Source organism: Sander lucioperca, chromosome 16 (assembly GCF_008315115.2).
Source record: "Sander lucioperca isolate FBNREF2018 chromosome 16, SLUC_FBN_1.2, whole genome shotgun sequence".
NCBI classification, from domain to species: domain Eukaryota; kingdom Metazoa; phylum Chordata; class Actinopteri; order Perciformes; family Percidae; genus Sander; species Sander lucioperca.
Window position 1 is genome coordinate 15777571 of NC_050188.1, and position 26140 is coordinate 15803710.

Consider the following 26140-nt stretch of genomic DNA (forward strand, 5'->3'; position numbering starts at 1 on the left):
TATCAAAATTATGTTAACAATATCCTGCTGTTGTTCTGTTCATTTTTACATAATTTCTAATATTAAAAAAAAACAATTCCACTAATGATAACAATGTAGTTGCAGTGTAGTGTACAGCAACATAAATTAACCTTTGTGTTTGTGTTGTCACCACACTTACTAAAGAGTTGACCTGAGGCTGACTTTTTCAGCACTGTCTGTGAAAACGCACTCAAAAGAAAAAGGAGAGAAAGCCACGGTAACCGTACGCAACATGAGGTTTTATCTCAGGTCTATTGAGCGTCAGTGTGAACAATTGGCCTTGGATTATCACACAAAGGGAAGTGATCAAGTTTCTTGGGCTTTTTGTGACACAACAAAAACATCATCAACAGTATTTTGTCTATCAGGATTATGAGCTCATAAATGCAAAAAACAAATTCGTGCTGCTTCTTTTGAAAAGTACAAATGCTTTAAAGTCTTGTTGTCAGTTTCTGTCTACTGGTACTTAAATAGACATATGAACTTGAAAGCAGGAGCTCATAAGAAGTAACTGAAAATGATGCTGGCTAATAGCAACAAAAAAAAACATAAAAAGGGAAATCTCTTTTAAAGCCTTAGTTGAGTATTTTAAATTTAAAAGATTTCCTGAATTACATGGATGGATTTGACCTTAACATACACTGTGATGTGCATGTGACTTTGTTACTAAGCACATATTTTATTAGTTTGTGCCTCAACTTTCCATCACCGGAAAAGAATTACCAGGATACAAAAACACACTTTGCATGAAAGGATCCCAAATTAGGATGGATGAATGGAAGTAACATATATTTAACTGTAAGCACACATGCACACAGGATGCAGCAACATAATGGAAACACATACTGTACACTCTTCAGTACACATGCTTTCAATAGCTTTGAACGATATCAGACAACACCTTGCACACACAAACCTGTCACCAACAAAACCACTTCCTAATTAACTTCTCATAATACCTCATAAAATCTTGGTCAGGGCAGGAGACACACCGTTTAAACACACACACAGCATTTACAAAAGAAGTTAGTTCACCGAGCACATTCACATTTGCACACGTGACCTGAACTAAAGACAGAAATATATACTTCAGAAATATGATAAAGAATGAAACGTTGTTTAATATGTTCTTTTCTATTATCACCAAATAGTTCACCGAAACGTGTTTCTGAAAACTTTTTAAGCGAGAAATAGGCCGTGCAGTTTCTGAATCTGTCTTCATTTCAGATTGACAAAGGTCAGTTTAAAAGATTTTCGTCAGATAGAACCCCAGATTTATGAGGTTCAAGTATTATAGGAAAGACCATTATAGCAATTGTGCCTTAAAACCTGAAAAGTTGGTACCTCACACCTTAAAATAATTTCTAAAAATACATCATGAGGAGGAAAACTACATCAGTAGCAACTGTTGAAAATTATAGGATGTCAAGTAAGTTCAACATTTTTATTAACTTTTCCAACTAGTTTTGTTTGACATTATCTGAAGACTAACTTCCATGATTGCCTCCAATTTTTCACACCAGCAACAGCTGACCAGGATCAGATGAATGGGTAAAAGTCTTTAAATTCACTCAACTCAAAATTTTTAACTACTTTTATAAGTGAAACACCACAGAGACCATTATAATTATCCTGCCTTAAAAAATATTTTAAAACCTACATTTATGAAATTGAACACTCTTTTGCCAATTTGCCAAGATATTTTCTAGTCTGTTGCAGCAGCACCAGCTATCCCCGAGTCATTACACAAAATAACATCAGACTACGCCCTTGGACAAATTATTTCACTGAGCTGCTGAGAGGAAGAAGAGGAAGATGAAGAGGAGGCAGACCGTCTTTTAGCTGAGTGAAGTCAGCTGAAGGCAGATAATTAAATCAGGATTTTATCATTGTCTAACTGTCAAACTTAATGTGTCTCTTAATGCAATGAAAAAAGAATTAAATATATTAAATGCCATTTGGCTGCCACACTATCCTTCTCATATAGACAAGACAAGAGAGTCAGACACTGGAAATGGAGTCTGTCCTACTCTTGATAATGTCTCTGTCTGCAACTTGAAGGTACACCAGCCTCAGGTGGCTCAAATAATATATATATATATATATATATATATATATTTTTTTTTTTTTTTTATTTTTTATTTTTTTTTATTTAACAGGGACAATGCACAATATATGTATTGCGCCAGATATAGCTAAGGTCCACTGTCCAAAACAGAAAAAAAAACTATTCATCAATACCATACTGTAGCTCCAATGAGTTATTATGTATTTTAAATTCACAAACATTCAATTTATTAAACCTTCATCAGTTGTCTAAAAAAAAGGTATTTGTGTGTTTGTTTCACTCTGTAAAAAGCAAAAGTAAGTGCAACTTCTACAGAGTATCCCTTAAAGTGATTTCAAGCCATAAACCTTGCATGTTTTATTAAATCTACAGTAATCCCAAAGGAAGAGACACAGTACAGATTGCTGCAGATCAATATGAGGAAGATACAGCTGATGTGTTATTCATCAGAGAACAAAATATATGGAAAGATGGAAGAAAGCTGCAGAGCCAGAGAGAGTTGATTGCAGCTAATTTGATTGAGAAGACATTAGGCTCTTTGATACATTTAAAACGCATTTTCACTTTTCTCAAACAGATCTCTGTAATGAAACAAACATCAATAACTGAGTGCTATGATATCTAATTATCAGGAGCTTTTGTGAAATGCCCCCACGTCCTGCACAGATCCATTACCAGACTTTTAGATCAGTTAAGTTTCTGAATATATAGTCTGAGGTGTGACTCTTAGTTTACCTACTGACTGAGGCAGTGCATCCAGTATAAGATCTTAGGAGACACAAAGCTAATTTGGCTGGTAAATTCAGGGAAATCCTGCATGACTCAACACAGTTGGTGTCTTTGAGTGTGATGTTGATGGAGCTTGTTATCAGCATTTGGAAAGGAGTTTGTTTGTTTAAAAAGTGCTGCTGTCATGTGAAAACCTCCCTGCTGCAATCATGGTAATTTTCATGTTTTCACCGCTGTTGATGTTTCTCTACAGCAAGAATTATGGTCTGTAGATCTCTTGCCGTCTGTGACGCAGGGGAGAAAGTCAACAACATGATTTCCAATAATAAAATTGTGCTGCAAAATTAAAACATGCCAAGTTACAATGCTGTAACTTGCAGATTATTATTATTTTCCCATCTAATGTTTGACAGTCAAACTTAGGGGTTACTGAAAACGGGCAGAAAGCTATGTAGAGAATCACCCCCTTTTTTACCTGGTAGTAAGAACCGATCTGAGTGATCGGATCACAAGTGGATAGCTTGTACCTGTCAGTAGAACGTGCTCCAAATGCGTCCTGAGTGACCACTTGTGATCGGATCTCACTTCCCCGCTCTATATGCAAATAAACATGCACATCATTTCCATTTGCATAGACTGGTTGTGTGTTTATGTCAGTTGTTACTCTCACATAAATCAAGTGAAAAATGAAAAAGCACTGTCCACAGTCTGCCTGTGTGCCAACCATGGACTGTAGCCTATATAAAAGGGTGCCGACAGAGGTTTTTAAAAGTCTCAGTGCATTCAGCTCTCAGTATGTTTGTAGCTTCTATTAGAATCTCTGTGGATTGAAGTTTAGTTTATATAATAACTGCTTTATTTTACGTTTCATGTTTGCTTATAGGAGTTGTGTTGCGTTACTGCTAATGAAGACCCAACATTTCCTGATTTTGCCCCTTCATAATAAAAACATTCAAATACCAAAATAACGGCAGACTTTTATTGTGGTGATCTTATAGTAAAGGAAACTGTTTCACAGCAGCTGCATTTGACCACTCATTCACCGGCTTAAGCTTGACTTATACTTCTGCGTAAAATCTACGCCGTGGCTACGTACGTAGGTACGTGGAGACACGAACCTACGTCGGACCCGACGCCATAGCCTCAGTGCACCTCTCAAAAATTCAACAACACGTTGCGGCGACACATGTCGCTCGGCTGTGGCTTGGTAGCATTACATTTCCCCCGACTCATTTCCTGGTTCTCCTTCTCCATAAACAACATGAAATCGAGAAGAGGGTTAACTTTTCCTGCTATAGATTTCCCACTGTGGTCAGAAAGAACAGGGGAGACACTTTGTTTCTCTCACTACTCTGAAGCTAATCGCCGTCTCTCACACACACACACACACACACACACACACACACACACACTGCTGTTCCTAAGTAAGTATAAACTTCAGGCTATTTACGTAGGCTATGTCTGTGTCGGAGTGTCTGTAGTAATATGTATCCTACATATTGGTGAATTCGGGGACGTTTTATGAAACTAAAAAATAACAATATTGTATACCGGCGGCAATTCTGCAGAGAGCTTTGACAGCCAGGATTTAAGAGCAGACAGCATGCAGTAACAAAAAACACAGCACATCACTAACAGCATGTGATAATAACATCCAAAACACACAATTCACTCAGTGGTTTCTGTGACATGAGAAATACTTTGAATTAGTATGTATTTCCGCTCACAGTTGAGTAGGCGGTCTTTAATGGGGACACAGGACACATACCTGTTCTCACCGCTATTACAATGTGGACTCAGACCACCTCTGAATATGGTTTTTGCGATCAGATCTCAATGTGTCCTGAGAGAGTTTTCACCTGTACTTAAAGCTGTCCACTTGTGATCCAATCACTCAGATCAGATCTTACTACCAGGTGAGAAAAATGGTAGAAAAAATGGTTTGGTGTGCTAGGCCTGAATGTAACATTGACAAGCAGCCGCACTTCACACCTTCTGCCAAGTATGTAAACTTAAATGTATGGCTAAAGTTCGCCAGGAACACAGGTATATGAAGTGTATTACAAGAGAATTATGCATGTCAGGCAATCATGTTTTTTTTTTAAGATTATGTTTTGCCTTTATTCATTAATCAACAGTAGGGAATGGACAAGAAACATGTGAAGAGAGCAACAAGCATCTCCAGCAGCGACATTGTGAATACATGGTGTGCATCTTTGCGTTACTTGAAACTTAACAGGTCCTGTACAACTGTCAACCTCTGTGTTTCTCATGAGCTGGCCATAAACAAGGCTTGACCCCTGTCGCCGTGGTGACCAGGTCTTGGGAACCCTGTCACCACAGAGACTCCATTACCTTCACTTCCTGGCTCCTAATATGGCCGTGTCATTCACACAGGGCTTCCTGTTGTGGGGTTTGTTCAAACTAAGGAAAGCTTTGTTTCTCTCCGTTTGTCTCACATTTATTTTTATTCCCCCTTTCTGTCTTTCTCACACACACACACACACACACACACACACACACACAATACCTTACGTTAAAACCCAAACACAGACATAGAGCAGGAGACATAGATGCAGATAGGAATCTGTCTGTCTGTAGGTTTGTCAACATCAAAACAGGAAAACAGTTTCTATTATTATTAACAGTTCCCCTTCCACACACAAATGATACAGAAAAAAACACACCTAGAAAATAAAGACATGTCTCTGTTCACACACACACACACACACACACACACACACACCTTACACATATCACTTACTCATAACACAGGGCGTATATCAAAATACTGGCACACACACACCTTACTCTCTCAATAGAAGTTAAACGTACACACACACACACACACACACACACACACACACACACACACACACACACACACACACACACACACACACACACACACACACACAGGGAACAATACTGAGAGAATCAAGATGCAGGAAGTATTTCAGAAAGAGAGAAAAAGAAATGAGGGGAGTAAAGAGCAAGGGAGGGAGGAAACAGAGAGGAGTGTGAGAAAGGATTAAGATAAAAAAAAAAAATTAAAAAAAAAGGGAGAGGATATAAGAAGGAGGGAGGAAACGTGGAGGACAGAGAGGGAGAAAGCTGGAAGGATCTCTCTATCCTGACTGAAAAATCTCATATTCAAGCCGGCAGACGGCTGTGATTGTTGTTGATTGATCGTGGGAAAGAAAAATGTCCAATCTGCTCCATGTATCATTAAAGCGCTCGTTTTACTACGCACATTTCACACACACACACACACACACACACACACACAAAATATGGAGCTCAATGTGTGACTGTTGGAGTACAGACTGCCCATTCATCGACTGCCCATTCATCACAACTTCTGCGTAAACTTTGTGTGTGTGTTTCTCCACGTCGTGCCTGCACTCATAAACAGACAGTAAAACTTTGTGGTTCCAAACAAGAAATCACTCACATAGTGTTTTTAAAACACTTAAACAGGGAAAGCAATGCCTTGTAGAACCACATTACCCAGAATTTGATGTTAAACTTAAAAGAACAATAGCTTTTTTTCCCTGCACATTTTAACAGCAGCCCTCTCCTTGTTTTCAGGACATCCTGAACAAGGATTACTGTATTTCTGTTTTTGCACTTTGCACTACAATTTGTTTTAAAATTATTTCCTCATAAAGCTTGGGAAAATCAAAATTTTAGAAAGTGCCCTCTGTATTCAGTTGTTCTGGAAATGTCTTAGCCCCTAAAAGCACATAAAAACTAAAAATATGTATTGAATAATATAAACATAAAGATGCTAACATCTCACATAAATACTGACGTTCATGGCCAATACAGCTGACATAACAGAACACTTTAAACATGATTGCCAACTTTATTCTGTAAAAGTGAAATTAAAAGTTTAAACAAAAAGGTATGGTGGCTTTCTGGTGGGCAGATAATTGATAACTAAGCATCCAGGCACATCAGATTTCCATATTATCTGGTGAGATGTTTTTAAATTTCTATTGGTTAAAAAAGGTCAAACATGCCACAAATCTCCTGTGCATTCAATGTTAGACTTGTATTTATTAAAGACTGCATGACATGTTCATTTATTGTGACTCGCACACAGAGAACAAAAAAGAGCTTCAGACTAGATTTTAAATGTTTGTATTTGATCCATTGTACAGGCAAGTTGCTTTCCTCAGTGCATTTATTACCATGAAAATGAGCACTTTATTTTCAGTCAATCATGCAACTACATTGCCCAGCTGTTTTAGGAGAATACTCGATTTTTTTTAAGTGAAACTAAATATTTGTGACCTGTTTCTAAAGATTTGCACCTTTGTTGGAAACAAATGGGTTAAGAGAAAGTGTTGAGAGACACTTTGCTGGTTTTAGTTTTTTCATGGGATTTGTTGTCAGAAAGAAAAATGTAAAATATTGCCAATCTTATTTTTTAATCCATTTTCTTCTTTAAATATTCTGTCCTGACTGCACAACTGCTTGTCCAACATGGTTATTTTCAAAACATCTCAAACCGCTGTCTATATTTTGGGTCATTGTATTACACAGTGAGTACAAATTCCCCTTTAAAAGCTGTAACCATGTGCCATGATGGATGTATCTTTTCTCTAACCCCCCCATTGCTATCTCTGAGTTTTCTACTTCAACTCTCATGATGATAACAATGTTGTGTTTCCTATCTAGTAAACAAAACCCACTATCACTCACGTCTACATCGCTCTATCCCTCTCTTTGACCTCCCCTTCTCCTATCACTCCTCCAAACAAAAAGTCCAATATCTCCTTTCACTCTTATAAACCCCAAACTGAAATCAAACAATCTGACCTTTTCTTTAACAACCAACAAACATCCACCTCATTCTCTCCTTCTTTCCCTTCATCTCTCTCCTCTCTCTCTCGGTTTTTATCCTTCCCATAAACACAAAACAATCCTTTCATATCCTGCGCTGGCGTGAGAAAACTGCAGGAAAAATGACAAGCGTCCAGAAAACATCCGAGAAATGGTGTGAAAGTGAGTGTAGGGCAGAGGTCACGAAGGGAGAAAGTGGGCAGGAAGGAAGGAGGGTGAAAGAGAGAGTGAGAGACGGAGAGCATGAGGAAAGGAAAGGAGGAAGCAGGTGTTTTTGATTAAACAAAACATGTGTACGGAGTCAGGTGTAGCATTCAGAGAGGAGAAAAGAAATGCCACAGATGGAATTTGGGAGCAGATTTGAAATATTAACATCAATATTCTATTATTGATAAGCATCTGGGGGTAGGTTTTATGCCAACGCTAGCTGTAGGCTGCAGGCCCCTTTGTGTTCCTGCAACTAACTAGATCGCTTTTTTATATTCCTCTACTTAAAAAGGGACAATCATCGTCTTGGGCCTTCCTCAACCTCACTTGGTCTTGGCTTTATGGAATATATTTCTGATTCTAATCCACTTTCAGTCATCTTACAGATTGGCATGCACATGTGCACTTTGTGTGACAGTTTGTGTTTTATTTTGTCATCTCTATTTGTTTTTTGTGTTGCAAAAAAGGAAACATTTCACAAATAAAATCTATTAAAAAAGGGGCAATCAAACAATGAAAGTGTGACAGTATGAAATGTACCTGAAGCCCCAGCAATACGTTGGTCAGGTGTTTGAGTGTTGATGTCTGATGCGGTTTTTATTTGTGCACAAAAGGAGGGGGGGAAAAAATAGTGATTTTTTTTTTTTTTATTAATAACTTTTCAAATATGCAAGTGAGTGTAACAATAAATATATAGTTAATACATTTCCAGATTGGGTTTTTTACATTGTTGGCATTACAAAATTGCTGATTTTATCCACCGTAAGAGGACATTTTTGTTCTAATTTAAGGTTATGATATACCCATTAACCTTTAACCTGCCGTGTCTACTTCAGTCATTTACCTTATTTCTCTGAATCCTCTTGGATGAACTGTTTTGTTCAGTTACTTGGCTAATACAAGCACTGTTAATAAGGCCAACAGCTCAGCAGCCACTTATTTGCCACAGCGTAAACATATCATAAAGGTTTCTGAGGCTTTCCAATGAGCTTTTAACCAGGAACTAGCAACAAAAAGCTACTGAGGTCAGTAACACCAATGATTGAGTACAGCCACTTTTAAACGCTTTAAAATTTGGTGTTAAAGGTTCCTTCTTACATGTACTGAACATCTCTAATAGAAAGAGTGACGACGGTGTTATTAACAATTGTGTTACATGATACCAATGAAAATTCTGCATTCTGGTCTGAAGGAGCTTTAGTAACTCATTTCATGAATCAAATGAACCCATTTAAAACAAATGTATTTCTAAATATCTGTATAAAAAAAGCTGAATTAATCCACTGTGATTCAAAGTTGTAAAACAATGAAACATTAGTTTCAATATGATGGGAGTGTGCACAGCTTTTATAGGCACTGTAAATGTTGTGTAACAGCTTTCTACCTAACAGAACATCCTGCAGATATTTGTGAAACCTAGTGACCCAAACTCTGTTGAGATAAAAGCAAATAACAAAAAGGTACCAGCTTGTGCTACCTGCTAACTTTCAGCCGACATTTATGTTCTCACGGACTGCAGAGTGGACGAAGGAAGGGCAGAGTCAGAACGAGAAAGAAGTGAGGGGAGAAAGGAGTGAGTCATTGCACTTCCCAGCAGTAAGTTAAGGGCGAGAACATCAATCTCATAACAGACACACACGGTCTTCAGCACCCACACACAGACTCACAAGCTGCACAAGCAAGGTCATCATTAACAAAGTGCCTACCAGAGTGAAATACTGGGTGATGTATGGCTCTATGTGTGTGTGTGTGTGTGTGTGTGTGTGTGTGTGTGTGTGTGTGTGTGTGTGTGTGTGTGTGTGTGTGAGACTCTGCAGCTGATGACAACAAACTGGCAATCAAATCAATACAGGAAGGAGAATAGTATTGTCTTCAAGCAGATTATTCTTACACTAATTTGGAAATTATTGCAAGATAAGAACTGAACTCAGGACCAGTCATGGCTTTTTCTTGACTGATGGTATTTGTTTTAATTATTAACTATTTTTAAATAGTTTTATATTTTAGTTACTTTTATCCTTTAATTTGACTGTAAAGCTATTAAAATAATAATAATAAAATAGTTATTAATATGAATGTGTGAATGGACTATACCACACACACATACACACACACACACACACACACACACACCTTTATATTGAGTGGTTTTAAAGTGTGTGTGTACGCATGTGTGCATAGGGTAAAGACCCCCGCCAACCCTCCTCTCTATGAGGTGGCATTAAAATTGAATGAAGCCTGCATGTAAACACACACTCACACTCACAGCTGCTTCTAGTCAGCCAAGTTATGTAACACCACTGCAGTAAACTGGCTACCTCCTACTGTGAGACACACATAGACAGAGGAAGAGACTGAAACTGAGAAAGAAATTTAAAGTGTTAAATCTGGTGAATGGCAATCTCCAAATGTATTTATTTAGCTCTATTTTAAAGCCTTTACCATCTGCCAATTACATTAAAATATGACTATATGTGACTGACAGCAGGGATGCGGGCCCTCAGACAGACTGACCTATCACACACAGGAAGCGCCAAACAGCGTCATTGGCTGCCCTTTAGCTACCAAAGAAGCAATCTATAAAGCCAATCAGCAGCAATCAGTCAGTAATCTTATGTAACCACAAATACAGTTGGTCAGCAAAAAGCCTAGTTATAGTGGTATATTCGGGTGCCAATTAAAAATGACAGAAATGTTAAAGTTTGGTTTGTTATAGCCAAGGTTACGATTAACGATGTATTTTCTTTCAACTCACAATGGCATAACGGACAAAAATGCACCAAGTTAATGGTAAAAATATCAATATGTCTTTCATTTCTCCATCATAATGTGTGTAAATGAATGTAACAAACTAAAGTGATGTTTTCATTGATTAAGTTCACGTAGTATAAAAAACATGGGAGGTCGAGAGGTTGCTGAGCAATTTTCTGATACATTTCTTGGTTTGGATTTATAGGATTCACTTGTGGTTTCTTTTTCTGTTCAAAAGAACATGTCAGCATTATTAGCTTTGTAGCAACATAAACAGCAATTCTGGCTAAATTCAAATAACAGTTAAGGACTACAGGTGAAAATTTGGTGTGCAGCATATTGCCTTTTACAAATGATCAAACATGGCTGAAAATTGTGTGTGACACTACTACGACAACTCTCTACTTTAATTGTGTTAGGCTACAACTAACTTACTATAGCATTGTTGTTCCTCTGTCAGTATTTTTGCTTTAGTAGAAAATAAATAAATTTTGGGGGTCTGTTACTGTCAACTATATATATATATATATATATATATATATATATATATATATAGTTGACAGTAACAGTATATAGTTGACAGTAACAGTATATATATATATATATATATATATATATATATATAGTTGACAGTAACAGACCCCCAAAAATCTGACAAGAGTCCACTACTTTTCTCTAAGTAAATAGATTTTTTTTTAAACTCAGATTACTCCCGCCTTTATCATTTCAGCCAGATATATGACTGTACAAGATTAGTCTGTCAGTATCCATCATCCATGCTTTCAGCTATACTGTCAAAGTCAACTAGCGGCAGTGAGAGAGCAGATGTTTTTCTACTCTCCTTCTTATACACACACATAAAATAACCCTAAGGCCAGCTATTACCGCTTCTCTTACTGGCTGTTATTATAGCCTGTGTGTGTGTGTGTGTGTGTGTGTGTGTGTGTGTGTGTGTGTGTGTGTGTGTGTGTGTGTGTGTGTGTGTGTGTGTGTGTGTGTGTGTGTGTGGCTCAGTTTTATAGATTTTCTTTGAGTGACTACTGTACTACAGGCCAACTTGTCTGTATTTTATGATAAATAAATTGATGTCAAGTGAAAAAAAAAATGTACATGAAACAGTAATATTTCATATAGTGACAGTACAATCTATTTGGGCCAAATTCTATTATTAACTATTATTGTAAACATTTGGTAATTAGATCATATTAATAGGCTATAAGATTTGTATCTTTGATGGACATTTCTCAGCTTTCATCTGAGGATCAGGGTGCAGTTATGATTTTTGGTTTCATGCTTCATGGCCATTCAAACACTCTGGATGAGGAGAATTATTCGCGGCAGCTTTGTGTCCCATTAGCCTTGTGTTGCGATCACTGTAGAGCTCCAAGGTTACTGGCTGTGGTGTTCTGAACGAGCTCTAGGTGAAATGTTAATGCAGTGTGGGTGTTGTGTTTGGGCCTTCTGAAGGCCATGTGAATCCTATTAAACAAAACATCTGTGATGGGAGCTTGATAACCCAAATGACCAGCCTGCACCTGCTGCACACTCGCAGGTGTTTACACAGACAAACATCTGACTTATTAAAGCATGGAAACAATTAATTTGCAAGTCAATTTAAATATATTTGATCACAATTTAGATTTATAACCATTTTTACATCACTTCACAATTACTTAAATATATATATATATATATATATATATATATATATATATATATATATATATATATATATATATATATATATATATATATATATATATATATATATATATATATATACACACACACACACACATATACATACACAGTGCTGCTCATAAGTATTCATACCCATGCGAAAGTTGACTAAAAAGAGGAATAAAAAAAAATCATCTTTTGGAAATTGATCTTAATGCCTTAATTAAACAAATTAAGAAAAATCCAACCTTTAAGGACAGTTAGCCTTTCAGTTAGCCTAATAGCTAACTGAGATAAGATCCATATCAATGCAAATCAAACCAGCTATTAGGCTAACTGAAATAAAACCATGCCAATCTCTAGGTATGGTGAAGGGTATGTGATGATGTGGGGCTACTTTAATTCCAAAGGCCAAGGGAACTTTATCAGGATGCATAGTATCCTGGATCCATGAAATAACTGGCCTTTAAAAATTAAAATCTGCCTTCCTCTATGGGAATTTAACATAGGGGTATGTATAATTATGGCCCCTGTATTTTAAGGAAGAACATTTATTTATTTACAATACATTATGCATTCACAAGAAATTGGTGTCCTTAAAAGGTTGGACTTTTCCTAATTTTTTTAATTAAGGCATTAAGATCAATTTCCAAAAGATGATTTTTTTATTCCTCTTTTTAGTCAACTTTAGGATGGGTATGAATACTTATGAGCAGCACTGTATGTGTATATATATATATATATTCCTTATTCGTTAACTCGTCAAAATATTCAACCAAATAATCTCATAGAACACATCAAATTTATAGCGAATGTGTGTCTTTTGTTGAACAGCGCCCACTGTCACTAAAATAAGATGCAGAACATGTATGTCAAAGTCATAAAGTAATAGTAGTCAGTAGCACAATATCAATCTATGGTTTGCTAACATAAGCCACCATAAGCTGCTGGTCGTACCTGACCAATTAAAGCTGCAGCAACAAAACCCTTGAGTGTATGGAGTTGAACAAGGCCGCATTTTGTGCTTTTTGCTCATGAATTGATGATGGATGTATAGATAGATGGATCTGAATGTCTTTATGCACTTTGTGTTTCTATTGCACTGCTGCACAACCAGTTGCCCTTTTGGGACAAATAGAGCGAATGATTCATAAAACTATGGATTTATCAAAACAATAATATAATAACATTATGGCGATAATTGTTATTTGCAACCCCTGTTTGAAGAATTTGTTTTTCCTGATGTTTCTTTGTCCCTCGTCATCACCTGAGAGCTCCGTGGTGGCTTGTTTTTGATGAATTCACCTCCCTGCATGGACGGGGAGAGCTGGGAGCAATGTGCTGACACACACACACACACACACACACACACACACACACACACACACACACACACACACACACACACACACACACACACACACACACACACACACACACACACACACACACACACACACACACACACACACACACACACAGCTCTGCATTCCTCACATATCTTACACTTATAGCTCACACATACCTAGTTTATCGCCTGTTGCATGGAAAAAACATGCACACCCGTATGAATGCACATAATATGGCTTTGTCTTAAAGACTAAAGTTTCTGCTGACTCTGCACTTACATCAACACAAACACACATGCGTGTACCACAGTTTTGATTACCATAGAACCCTCTCAATGACCCCCTCATGGTCCACGCACCAGAGTTTGGGAACCCCTGGCATTAATCATCACATAGCAGTGTTGCTGTTTGCCTTGTCTTCCGTCCACTTACACCAATAACCCCGCTCTGTAACGGTGGCGATGTTAGCAACCCTTTCTTAAACCCTTTTGTGTCTCCTTGTGTGTACAGTGATAACATTAATAAATGAACAAAGTTACTGCAGTGATTACATAAAGAGCTATGAATAGGAAGGCTTTAAATAACTGACTAGACTGGTGTGTTTGTCTCTCACTCTCAGATTGTGGTTAAACGGCCACCACGTCAAGAATAATATTCAGTCAGTCAATCAGTGGCTCTTATTTCTCCCCCTTTTTCTATAGAGATGTTTTTTCTCTTTCCAACAAACTGTATTTCATCTGCCCCTTGATGAATGTTAGTGTCTGTAGTTACCTCAGACATGCTACATTTTACACATCTATTCACCTACTGTGTCTTCTATCTACTCTGGCCTATGGATGACTGGGTCAGATTATGGTGATTAGTCACTGTGACATCAAGCCAGTCATTTATATAAACCCATATTACTCCATCTTCAAGGTCATCCACTGGATTAGACCAGCTACCATGATAGAATCACTCAGTGGATTACGTTACCTGAAATGCTAGCATAAACAATGCAAGATCAAGCTGATTTGCTGTACAATAAATAGCATGCTACATGTAGCATGCAACATGGGAATCTAAATTTTGTAGATTGCTGCATAAATTGGCATGTAGCTCAACTCAACTGAGTCATTGATGTTAGATTACAATAACAATTAAGCATTTAAAATCACTGGATTTGGCAGCTAACATTGGTAAAATGCTACAGAACAAAATAACAAATCACAAATGACAGAACCAGATGGCATTTTGTTTTATACTGAATCAAGCATGCTGGGCTCGTACTTTGAAAGCCTCAGACTGCTGCCAGCAGAATGCCACTGGTCCAATGAGCTGCATGCTAACATGCTACCATCTAGATGCCTTGATACATGTGAAACCGTAAATACAGGATAGGTACTTTTATTAACGTTAGGGTTTCTTTTAGCTTCTTATAGCAAAGGTGGGCCAAGACCACCAACAACATAATACGCTTTTATAAAATAAAACATTTGCATTCAGGGGAAAAGAGCTGCCATCAAATGACATGTGTTTAATCAGTGGGACTATTGTTTAGACGATCATCTACTCACAAAATAATCACGAGACAAGATGCATCAGGATCTGGATGATCGCTCAGTATCAGCGTGCACATTTCACTGCCGTGTGGTGTGTCAAACAGTGGAGGGTGTATCCAAGGAAATTGAATAAACTAACGGTCAAGACACTAGTACAGGGAGCTGAGACTTTACTCGTAGTTTGAAGCAAACAAGCAACTGTGTGATATCTATATACTTAATACTTACTTAATATGACCTGAACTAAGAAAAGTAATTGATTCCTTAAAGTAAAAGGTGTCTGTGCCATAACATTATTTTAACCTGTTTCCAAAATAAATCAATTTGGTAGAATTTGAATAAGAATAACATAAATTGCTGCACTAGAATAAAGAAAAGTTAATTCATATCGAGGACAAGTTGAAGTTTTCTCATCACACTAACAGCCTTTTCACGTTTTAAGAAAATACGACTTTTAGGACTTAATTAGTCAACATTAAATGGATGTAATTTAACAAATGCTTCACTCTACATTAAAGGACATTTTACTCTCTAGAAAATTGGCTCAGTGTTGAAGGCCATCACCTTATTCATTATCACCCAACACTAGTTTCTGCTATTGTAAAATTAAATTTACCTGATAATTACTGCTGCTAATATGGAGCTGCTGTAACTGAACATGAATGCATCAGATGAAGATAAAGATATTTTTGTCATTTTGTTGAGACAGTGACAGTTTTTCCTTCAGTTTTGTTTTTAATGAGTATCATGATGCTTTCACAGCTTTATGTGTACACTTTGAGCTCATAAAGCTTAAGCCTTATGGAATACATCATCCTCCTAACCAAAAAGAACCACACAACACAGGTCTGCACTCATCACCTCCTCCATGTTCCACTCCCTTGCTGCATTAAGTCTTTCGGTGAAGCTATTACTCGCATCAGCCTTTCGAAAAGGCTACTAGTAAAATATATCTGGAGGAGAGGAAGAATGAACCTAAAGCCACTGCACAGAAGTAACATCTTTACGAAATGCCCCTGAGCTGCCCATGCGGCCCATTCTCAATCACTTCTTATGGAGGGCTGCAGGGATGACACATTTTTGTAGGCCAACCCCAACCCGAAGTTCCCTCGACAAAAAAAACAATGGGATTTTTTCCATTTGATTATTGCAGACAATAAGCTCTGTGGCAAACCAAAGTTTATAATACTTACAAGTTTTGATCATGATAATCTTCACAAATGAACACCGCTTTTATGATTTTGGAAGCATAAAGGCAATCGGCAGAGGTAAAAAGCTAACGTTAGCCTATAAACAAACTACACCACAGTCGCACGACTTCAACTTCACCACCACTAACCTTCCAACTTGTCATTTGATTTTGCATGTTCAGCGTTATGACATTTAATGACCCTGACAACCTCTCACATAATCTCATTTAGCCACTCTTTAGCAACAGCCTTTTTGAATACGCATAAAAGCTTCAAAATTCACAAGTGGGGTATTTACTGACGTATTTTAAGTAGAATAAAATGTGAAAATCTCTTGAGCTGGTATTAACCACAGCACATACCTTATTTCAGGCAACTTACCAAAAACCCATTGACTTCGAGACGAGGGAACTGGAAGTGCAAAAATGCCAACTCATATCTGGGTTTTAGGACTCATTCCTGCAGCACTCTATTACAAGTGATACATAAAATACTACTGCCAAAGATAAATTGGGTTTGGTTATTTTCCATGACATACTTTTTTTCTCTGTGCCTATCTCACTGGTTTAAGGGAGTTATGTGTGATGTGATTGTTCCTAATGTATGTGTGTGCCTTTAGGGAAAAAACCTGTGTCCTAGTCTGAGTGACTGCTGCCAGGAGCTCAGAGACTAAAAGAAAAGCTCTGCATGCTCTTCACACACGACCTTGTAAGGTAGAGGTTTCTTATCCTTTCTCTGGGTTGTGAAATATGGACTCCTTGACCAAACTGTGTCTGCTTCACACACACACACACACACACACACACACACACACACACAACTCCCCTTCTCTGACCCCAGTGTTGTGGGGTTACACACACACACACAATGGTTTCACTCAGTGCGAGCCAACCAACCAGCTATCCAGCTAATTCCAGTAGCTACAGTCAGTCTCCAGCGTGCATGGAGCATTAACCACATGGAGGGGGGGGGGGTCGATATTTGTTATCCCAGAACTTGGACCTCCGCCGGTAGAGTTGGAGGCGGGGTTTGTTTTCATCGCACTAGGCCTGTTTGTTTGCAGGCTGAAAACATGAATCAATCTGCACAAAACCAGCTATTGTGGGGGAAAAGCATCAAAACATATAACAAAAATAGATTCATGAGACAAAATCAAACTCAGCTGATCATGACAGTATCACAAGAATTGGAGAGTGGCACAAAGGAATTCCAAACAAAGTTGCTAAGGACAGGGAGTAAAACCTTTCCAAAATGCCACTGTGAACAGACCTTAGGATTACCTTAAATCTGCTCTGGTGATGAACCCACAAAGAATTATCACCCAAAGCTGCTGTTCAGAGTATTTTAGCATCTTTCAGCTCATTGTTTTGTTGCTCCGTGTCTGCTGGATGTGTAAATATTGCAACTGTTTGCTAACAAGTTCGGTATATCACCGTGATACGTCAATGTTGTGTTGTTCCACGTAAATGAATTATTGCTGCTTTCACGTCTGTTCCCACAACAAATGTGGTGCTGACTGATTGGCGTCTCAACAATAGCTGCAATCTGAACACATCTCCTGTAATACTGCCACCACCACCTCAGTTGCTCTGTAGTTTTCACATTTGATGTGTCTATGTGGGTGTCTTAATGTGATGTTTTTTTTTTTTTGTATATGTGTTACATGTTTTATGTGTTTTATATGTTATATATTTTAATGATTATCCCTATGGGACAATAAAGACTATCTATCTATCTATCTATCTATCTATCTTGTTACATTTCAGGCACAGTAAATGTGTGCATCTACAATAAATTAGTATGAAACTCAAACATGTTGCACTGCACTCTACTGAGTTTATTTGGATTGAAGGCAATCCCTATGATCAGCAGTCAATTAGCCTGACATGAAAAGACAGACATGACTAGATTAACTCTCCACATCAGAGATAAATCTCAACTAGACACCAAAATCCCTGCTCTGTCTGCTTTAGATTTATTTATTTCAGTGGACTAATGTGTAGCCATTGCACCTCTCAGTGGCTCCAAAATCTACTAAGAGGGGCTCAGACACATCCTGATCTAAAGGGCAGCTAAATCAGGGCTAAAATTAGAACAAAAACATGCAGCACTGCCACCGGTCTGATACTACAAAAGACAACCTGATAAAAGGTTACAGTAATTATGATTACAAGGTACAAATTGTTCTTAAGAATGCCACCATTATTAAGGCTGATAGTTTTGCTGCCATAAGATATTAGACTTTTTAACTTTCTTTTTTAACATTTGGGAGATCTCAGTACCGTCCTTTTGAAATAACAGAAAATTGGAAGTGTTTCAAAGCCTTTCTCCCTGTGGCGGCCCTTCATGGGTGAGCCAGCCAGGAGTCACGGTGGCCACAGAGCGTCCTGTCACTCATGTCGCCTTGGTTATGTAAGCTAGGAGATCACACTACGCCACTGAGGGGGAAGTAGAGAAAAGGAGAGAAAAGGAGGGGAAGAAAGAGGGGGTTGCATGGGAAGTGACTTTGAATTATAAACAAGGTTACGGCTGTTTCAGCCTTTTATCTCCCTCTCTCTACCTCCCCTTTATCGCTTTCATGTTCTTCCCCTTCTTCCCTCCCTAATCTCCTCCTTTTCACACCCTCTCCGTCTCCCCTAAAGGGCTCCAGTGTACTACAGACGAAATTGGACTTAGCAAAGGCTGTCAGAGACAATGCTAGGTGCAAATGACAGTACACTCACTGTGACTGTGTGTGTGTGTGTGTGTGTGTGTGTGTGTGTGTGTGTGTGTGTGTGTGTGTGTGTGTGTGTGTGTGTGTGTGCAAGCTAGCTAATCTCTAGGCAGATCCAGTGGAAGTCCATCTGAACAAGGTGAACAGGAGGTGGGATAAATCTAGCTGCCAAAGTGTCCTCTTTAATGCCAGAACAACGTCAAGACAAATATCTTATTTGTAATCTTATATAATAATCTTATTCCTATAAACAGGGATGCAATGTTCATATCCTGAATAAGAATATACTTTATTCTTCCTTGCAACCGTCATCTTGGACTTGGGGAAATTGTAACAGGCGTTTGCCACTATTTTCCAACATTTTATAAGACAAAATGATCAATAACAAACATTATAGTTGGTCAAATGAATTTTAATGTAATTGTGAAGTTAATTTTTGCAGCACAACTTTTGAAACTGCTGCTTTATGTAGAGTCAGTGTAGCAGATGGCCAATTAAAAGTCTGCTACAGTAGGAGAGGATGAAATGCTCCGCTTTGTTTTCGGGGGTTTGGAGGGTGTGTAAGGTGGACAGCAGGAAGAAAGTGAGAACAGCAGCAGGTAGCAGGTGACTAAAGAGAAATTTCTTCTGGTACTTACCACTGTTTTAATGTGATGCACTTGTGTTTTTATATAAATGTGTGGGGATCATTTACTCACCTATTTGCAGCAGTACAGGTGTAACCAGCGCCGTCTCCATGGCGTAGCAGAACTCCCGGCCGAACATCACGGCCCCATGCATCACCCATCTCTTCAAGGGTATGCCTTCCACCGATCCCTCGCTCACTGACTCCTCCCCTCCTCGACCTCTGCTGCCCCTTGATCCATGCGCCTCGCCTCCTGCTCCTCCTTTCTCCTCGCCCAAGCCTGATGCTGCAGAGTTTTTGCCATTAACCCCGCCCACCAGAGATCCGACCTGCATAGCATCGGCCTCTGTGTTCTGGGGAGGCATGGTGGAGGGCATGCATGCAATGAAAAAAAAAACAATGCCCCTCCCCCTCTAACAAGCTGACAAATCGGAAAACAATTACCTGTAGCTACCAAAGGAAAAAGACAATACTACGTCCCTGCTTCCTTAAACTAGGTATCAAGTTACATGTAGTTTCTATAAAAATAGTAGTGACTTAATTACAATCTTTACAAGCAACAAATTGCAGCCCGTGGTACTAACTGGCTGATGATATAGTAGTATAATCTATTACTGCTTTAAAATGTATGCAGTGCTAATACCACTAGAATAAAAACGAAGAAAAAAAAACCTGTGACGGATAGTGTCAATAAATAAACAAAGGAAAAACAGATCTATTATTTATGATCTGGCATGTTAATGCAAAGAAAACAAAACCAAAAACTCAGCAATCAGTTGTCCCTCTGAACAAGTTGTCCTCCCAAAACACTGCAGCTAACAATTCAATATGTGTTGATCCCCCTTTCGGCTTTTTGTTTTGCCCCAGAGTTAAAAAAGAAAATCAGCTTTCCAAAGGCTTGTAGAAAATCCAGAGAAATTAAGGAAGCAGTTGAATTTTCACAGGAAGACTGTGCGGTACATTCCAAGAAAAAGTGCTTCTTTCTGTGTGTGTCAGGTGTGTTTGTGTGTGTACTGTATGTGTAAGAGTGTATGTGTGTGTGTGTGTGTGTGTGTGTGTGTGTGTGTGTGTGTGTGTGTTTATGGCTTTTTTGTCATTGAGGTTTCTCCCTCTTTTTCTTACTGTCTATTACAAGCTGTAAAAATCCATATAGAAGACCATTCAGTAAGTTTCAGAGTCATTTTGTGTATAGAGGGCTGGATTGAGGGCTGGATGGAGGTCTGGATGATGGAGTGGGTGGGGGCAAAGAAGAGTCCGTGGGAGGAATGGGGAGGAGGAGGAGGAGGGCAGGCAGCAAAGGTGGGCGGAGCTCCTCTGAAAATCCCCATCGATTGGCTGATCAGTCTGGAGGAAAACACCCAACAGGACGATAACCAGTAGGTGGAGAAGCACAGAGCCATAACGCAAGCGTCCCATTGGTCAGGAGGAGAGACGTGGTTAGGTAAGGTGGATGACAAGAGAGGGGGAGAAAAAAAACAACAACATTAGACTTAGTGACAGCAATTTAACTTTCAAACATGCAATGACCAGTGCATGGGAGCTTTGCTGCATATAAACAAACAATGAATTGATTGCTGAACTCTGCCTATAAAAGTGCAGACTAATTTCTCATTTCCATCCTCATGGTACGCAATGACACCAGCAGTATTTTTGTTGCATCTGTAGAAAGTAATTTTTTGGCGTCACAGCAGTTTAGTTTTTTCCCAGTTTTTTTGTGTGAAAAGATAAACATATTTCTTAATTCTTACTTGCCTCTTGTGATATCTCTTCGTGCAGAGTTTTCGTCCTTTCTGCCTCCACTCGATACTATAGTGGTTAGTGGATTTATGTTACGTACTGTAAAATACTTTCTAAAACTCAACAGCAACTTTTCTTTTACAGAAACAATGTCCTGGATACGCTGTGAGTGGTTTTCATTGAAACTACTTTTTACCTGAAGAAAAATTAAAACTTATCCACAAACAAAGTTCTAGTCATCTTTCTTGTATTGGCCTGGAGGCAGAAATGTTAGAGACCAATAACTCAAAACCTAGACAAATAAAACCAAAACTATCTCTGTGACCAGACACAGTCAGGGCAAGAGAGAAAAGGTGTTTTTGTATTATCTCGGCAAAACCAACTCACGTGTTTGAATCTGTAAGTGTGAGTTGTTTGAGAGTACCAACATGCTGATACCACAACAGACACACACATTCTCCTATGAAAAGAGCCCATTTTTAAACAGTGCAATTGGTTTGAGCACATGATTCAGACAGTCATTCAAACTGGACGGGGAGGATGAAAGCATGTGTTTTATGTGCTGAAACGTTTTCAAATTGAGCTACTGTTTCAAACAGAGGGCTTGTGTTGTGGTATTTGGTGAGAAGAAATGAGAGCTATGTTGACAGAAAAAAAGAGAGAAAGAAGAGAAAAAGGCATGAAGGCCTTCAGTTAATACCATGCCTAATAGAGAGAGAGAGAGAGAGAGAGAGAGAGAGAGAGAGAGAGAGAGAGAGAGAGAGAGAGAGAAAAAAAACAGACTGCATATGTTCAGTATGATTTCCCACAGAGTTAAATTCCAAAGTGTTTTTGTTTTTTTGTCCAGCAGGCCACTGGATTATAACCCGCGGAGACAGCACGTTTCGTCATATCCAACACACACTAATGCTTGCCACGTGAACGACACACACACAGACTTTATAAGTTGCTAAGACCCTCATCAAGCTTCTTAAGGGGAGATTGAGAAATAAAACAAAACAAGAGAGGGAGGGTGGAGGGAAAGAGATGAAGGGAGGAAGAAGGGAAGGATGGATGGAGGTTTGAACAGGTGAAAGGCGGAAGGAATAAGAGATAGAAAGAGTGAAGTTAGGCAGAGGAAGAAGGGCAAGAAGAGACCGACAGACGGACAGAGATGGAAGAGGGCCGACGTTGAAAATATGTGTCTCTTCGTCCATTTCTAACTTTCTCTGGTTCATCTCTCCTCTCCATTTTCAGTGCTCTCACATGTCCATATTAACATTCATGATGCACTCAAGATGGTCATGAATATTTCACCACAAACCTCCCTCCACTGTCGGGGGGAGAGAACACGATGTGCCAAAGCAACATTTCCAACAACAACTAAATGAACAACTAAATGTTCAGATGTGGTTAACCAGCGGTCCCTAGATGTTTCAGTGTGATCAGAAGTTAGGTTTAAATTGGGAATGATGGGAACATTCAAACATGGTGGAGATTCTGAAATGATGGTCTTTATTAGTAACACCTTGTTGAATGGTATGCACACTGATGTGATGTTAAACAAACATGCAGAACAAAATATGACAAATTATCTGTTATATAACTTGTATTTGTTGGTAGCAATAAGGTTATGAATGGATTTTCTACATTTAATAGGCAATTAGTTTTACGGTCAAAGTTACATTATTTCTGCATAGTAATCAGGGTTAACAACTAAGGATTATCTTTATTATTGATTCATTAATTTATGAAGGAAATAAAATTAGTTTGGTCCATAAAATGCCAGATCACACATTCATCACATTCAGTTAAAAAGCATACAAGACAAAGAAAATCGTGATTATTTAATTGATGCTGGAACGGGTAGTGTTAGTTGTCAATCAACTAATTGATTACATTACTTTTTGTTGTAAGCGGTTTTGTAAATTCTTGCTTGCTGCTGTGAAGCTTCAACATCAGAGAGTTGGCTGTTGGAAATTGCAGCATTTTGTCTTTAAAACCAACTCGGACAAACAATAAGCCAAAAAAGTAAACCAAACATATTCCACTGAGGATTCTAGCTCCAGTAACTGTCAACTGGAAGCTTCACACATTTGTTAAGAAACACAGACACAAACACACACACAAACACACACACACACACACACACACACACAAAGTGTTTCTGTGTGTTTGTGCATGTGTCTGTAACATGAGCTCAGCTTATATAGAATTTCACCTCAGCTTTTCTGGGAGCCAAAATAAACAACGTACAGTATCACGTGAGAGCAGAGAGGGAGAGAAGGAAGATAAGGTGAGGGGAGATGAATAGAATTGGGTTGAAGCAGAGGAAAAGGAGGGAAAAGCAAGGGAAGGATAAAGAAAGACGAAGAGGAAGCATGATAGACATAGGCTAAGAAGGAGCTGGAAAACAGTCAAAAAAGTTAATTATTTGCCAAACAAACTTGATTTTTTTATCATCAGATGGTCAGACAGAATGAAAAAGAGACTCATACAGAAGACAAGAAAAAAGAGCAAGAGGGAGGTAAAGGAGATGCTTGTAAAGCCCGTGGTCAGGTATAAATTAAGACTGTCGCATCCTGTGTCTCACAGATCAACACACACACACACACACACACACACACGTTTTCCGACTCTGCGAACACACACTAAACACACGTAAGCTAGGTCTATTTTAGAGAGTGTTTATTCTTGTGCCACAGACCAGATTACCTGCGACACCGGCATGAAATCAGGGCAAGCTCGGCCTTTCTCACTTCATCTACCCTCTCCATTTCCCTGCTTCTTTTTCTTCTTCTTCGTCAGCCCTCTCCCTGTCTCCCTTACATGTAACATGAGAAAACAGACATGTCTCATGTCTGCTGCAAGCCTGATCATGTACTGAATAAGACATAGTGTCAGTTTGCAAATAAGCGGTAAGAACAGGCTGACACTACAGACTATAGAAAAACATGGATGTAGCTGCTGGGAGTGAGGTTTTGTAACTGCTGCTATCTAATTAGTTATCTAAAGCCAAGAATTATTTCTTTGGGCAATGTGGTGGAGCATGGGGAGGGACGAGTAAACGACAGAACAAGCCAGTAAGTGGACCTTGAGTTGTGAGTTCTGTCAACAATTACGCAAAGTAGTTTTATTTGCCTAAACAAGGCAGCAGATTGGTCAATTAATCAGTCAATTAACAAAAACATTTATTTTGATGAGTCATTCAGGATGGTAGTCACACACTCTGCACACGTGTGTGTGTGTGTGTGTGTGTGTGTGTGTGTGTGTGTGTGTATTTTTCACAAAAACATAAAAATGTATTTAATGGCCAATGGTCAATGTCTATTTCTGTATGTAGTGTGAGAGCAACAAAAAGCCGGAGTAAAATTCATCCTGCTTTTTGTTGCTCTCACACTACATACAGAAATAGACATGCGGCTTAAAACAAGGACAACAAAGCAGAACAAGGTAAACAAACATTTGACTACTATGTACAGACATAAAAGTTGGCTTAAAGTGGCTATATGTAACTTTCGGTTTGTGTTGATTCTAGCAGCCACTTTGGACAAAAGTGGTAGTGTTTTTACCACGCCTGCTGTTGTAAAGGTCTTTTCTTTATGAAGCTTTATTACTGAGTTAGCTTTATTCGGGGGGGGGGGCGGTCATACAGTTGTGATGAATGTTTTGCTCAGAGAGAAAATCATTAATTTACATATGTTACAGATGCATCGTTGCGGTTATCACGGTCACTGTGTCTCAGTGTGTAAGAGCTTGTTGTAGCAACAAACGTAATAATAAATTAATATAGCACATTTCATGAATACCAAGGACAATTAACACAAGTACAGGGGGGACAAGGGAAAAGGAAAATAGCCAACACAAACACGGACTGAAAAGAAATAAAACCGGGTGCTAAATGGATGGGGGACACAATTTAATTTAGGCTACTGATGTACAACCACATTGCGCATTGTAAAGTTATTTTATGAATTGAATAGCTATATATTACATATCTGAGGGCCAACGCCTGCTACCTTTTACCTGGCTGGATACATTAACACAGGCTTTTCCAGTGTTACGCCGAAATCTGCGACCCGTTGGAATGTGATACTGTAGAGTCGTAAATGCCGTAAATTATTTTTTGACTTTGAGGGAAAAATCAGACCCGGGCAAAGGCATTAATAAAAACTATATAAAAATTGCGTTCTTTTCACTGTTAGTCTTGTTTGCTGTTACACGTCATTTATGATCATCAAATTAGAAATTACAGTTTCATTTAAAAGTTACATATAGTTACTTTAAGTCCAATTATTTTAACACAGAAAAAAGATGCCAAAAACCAGAGACATCTTTGTTGGCAAGCAAAGGATGTGGTTTTAAAGTTTGCTTGTGTGTGAGAAGAAATTCAGCTAAATAGACATTTAGTCTTCTGGATCTTCCTTTGTTTTACTAAGATAGCGCGACTCGAGGACAGAGACTCTTCAGTCCACACACAACACACACACACACGATAATATTCCCATGAAAAATAACCATATTCCCAGCTTTGAAAGGCAGATGGCAGGGATAAGTACTACAAAGAGAGAGGGGGAAGAGAGAGCCAAACAGACTGGATGTGTGCATTATGGTGCAGTGCTGCTGCAGTGCAGAGAGTACGGGGGGCACATGTGTATCAACGTGCACTAGCATCAATGACAAATCCCTTACTCATAAC

At 38.6% G+C, this 26140-nt stretch overlaps 1 protein-coding gene across 2 annotated transcripts in view; it reads right to left on the reverse strand.

Annotated features, from left to right (window-relative positions):
* The window catches only part of LOC116047381 (solute carrier family 45 member 4), a 55830-nt gene that overhangs the window by 15566 nt on the left and 14124 nt on the right, over positions 1-26140 (reverse strand). For both annotated transcript variants that reach the window (XM_031296157.2, XM_035992867.1), the window contains exon 3: positions 19799-21069. In XM_031296157.2, the coding sequence (XP_031152017.1) occupies positions 19799-20102 (304 nt within the window). In that variant the 5' untranslated portion in view covers positions 20103-21069. The remainder of the gene's footprint in view (positions 1-19798; positions 21070-26140) is intronic.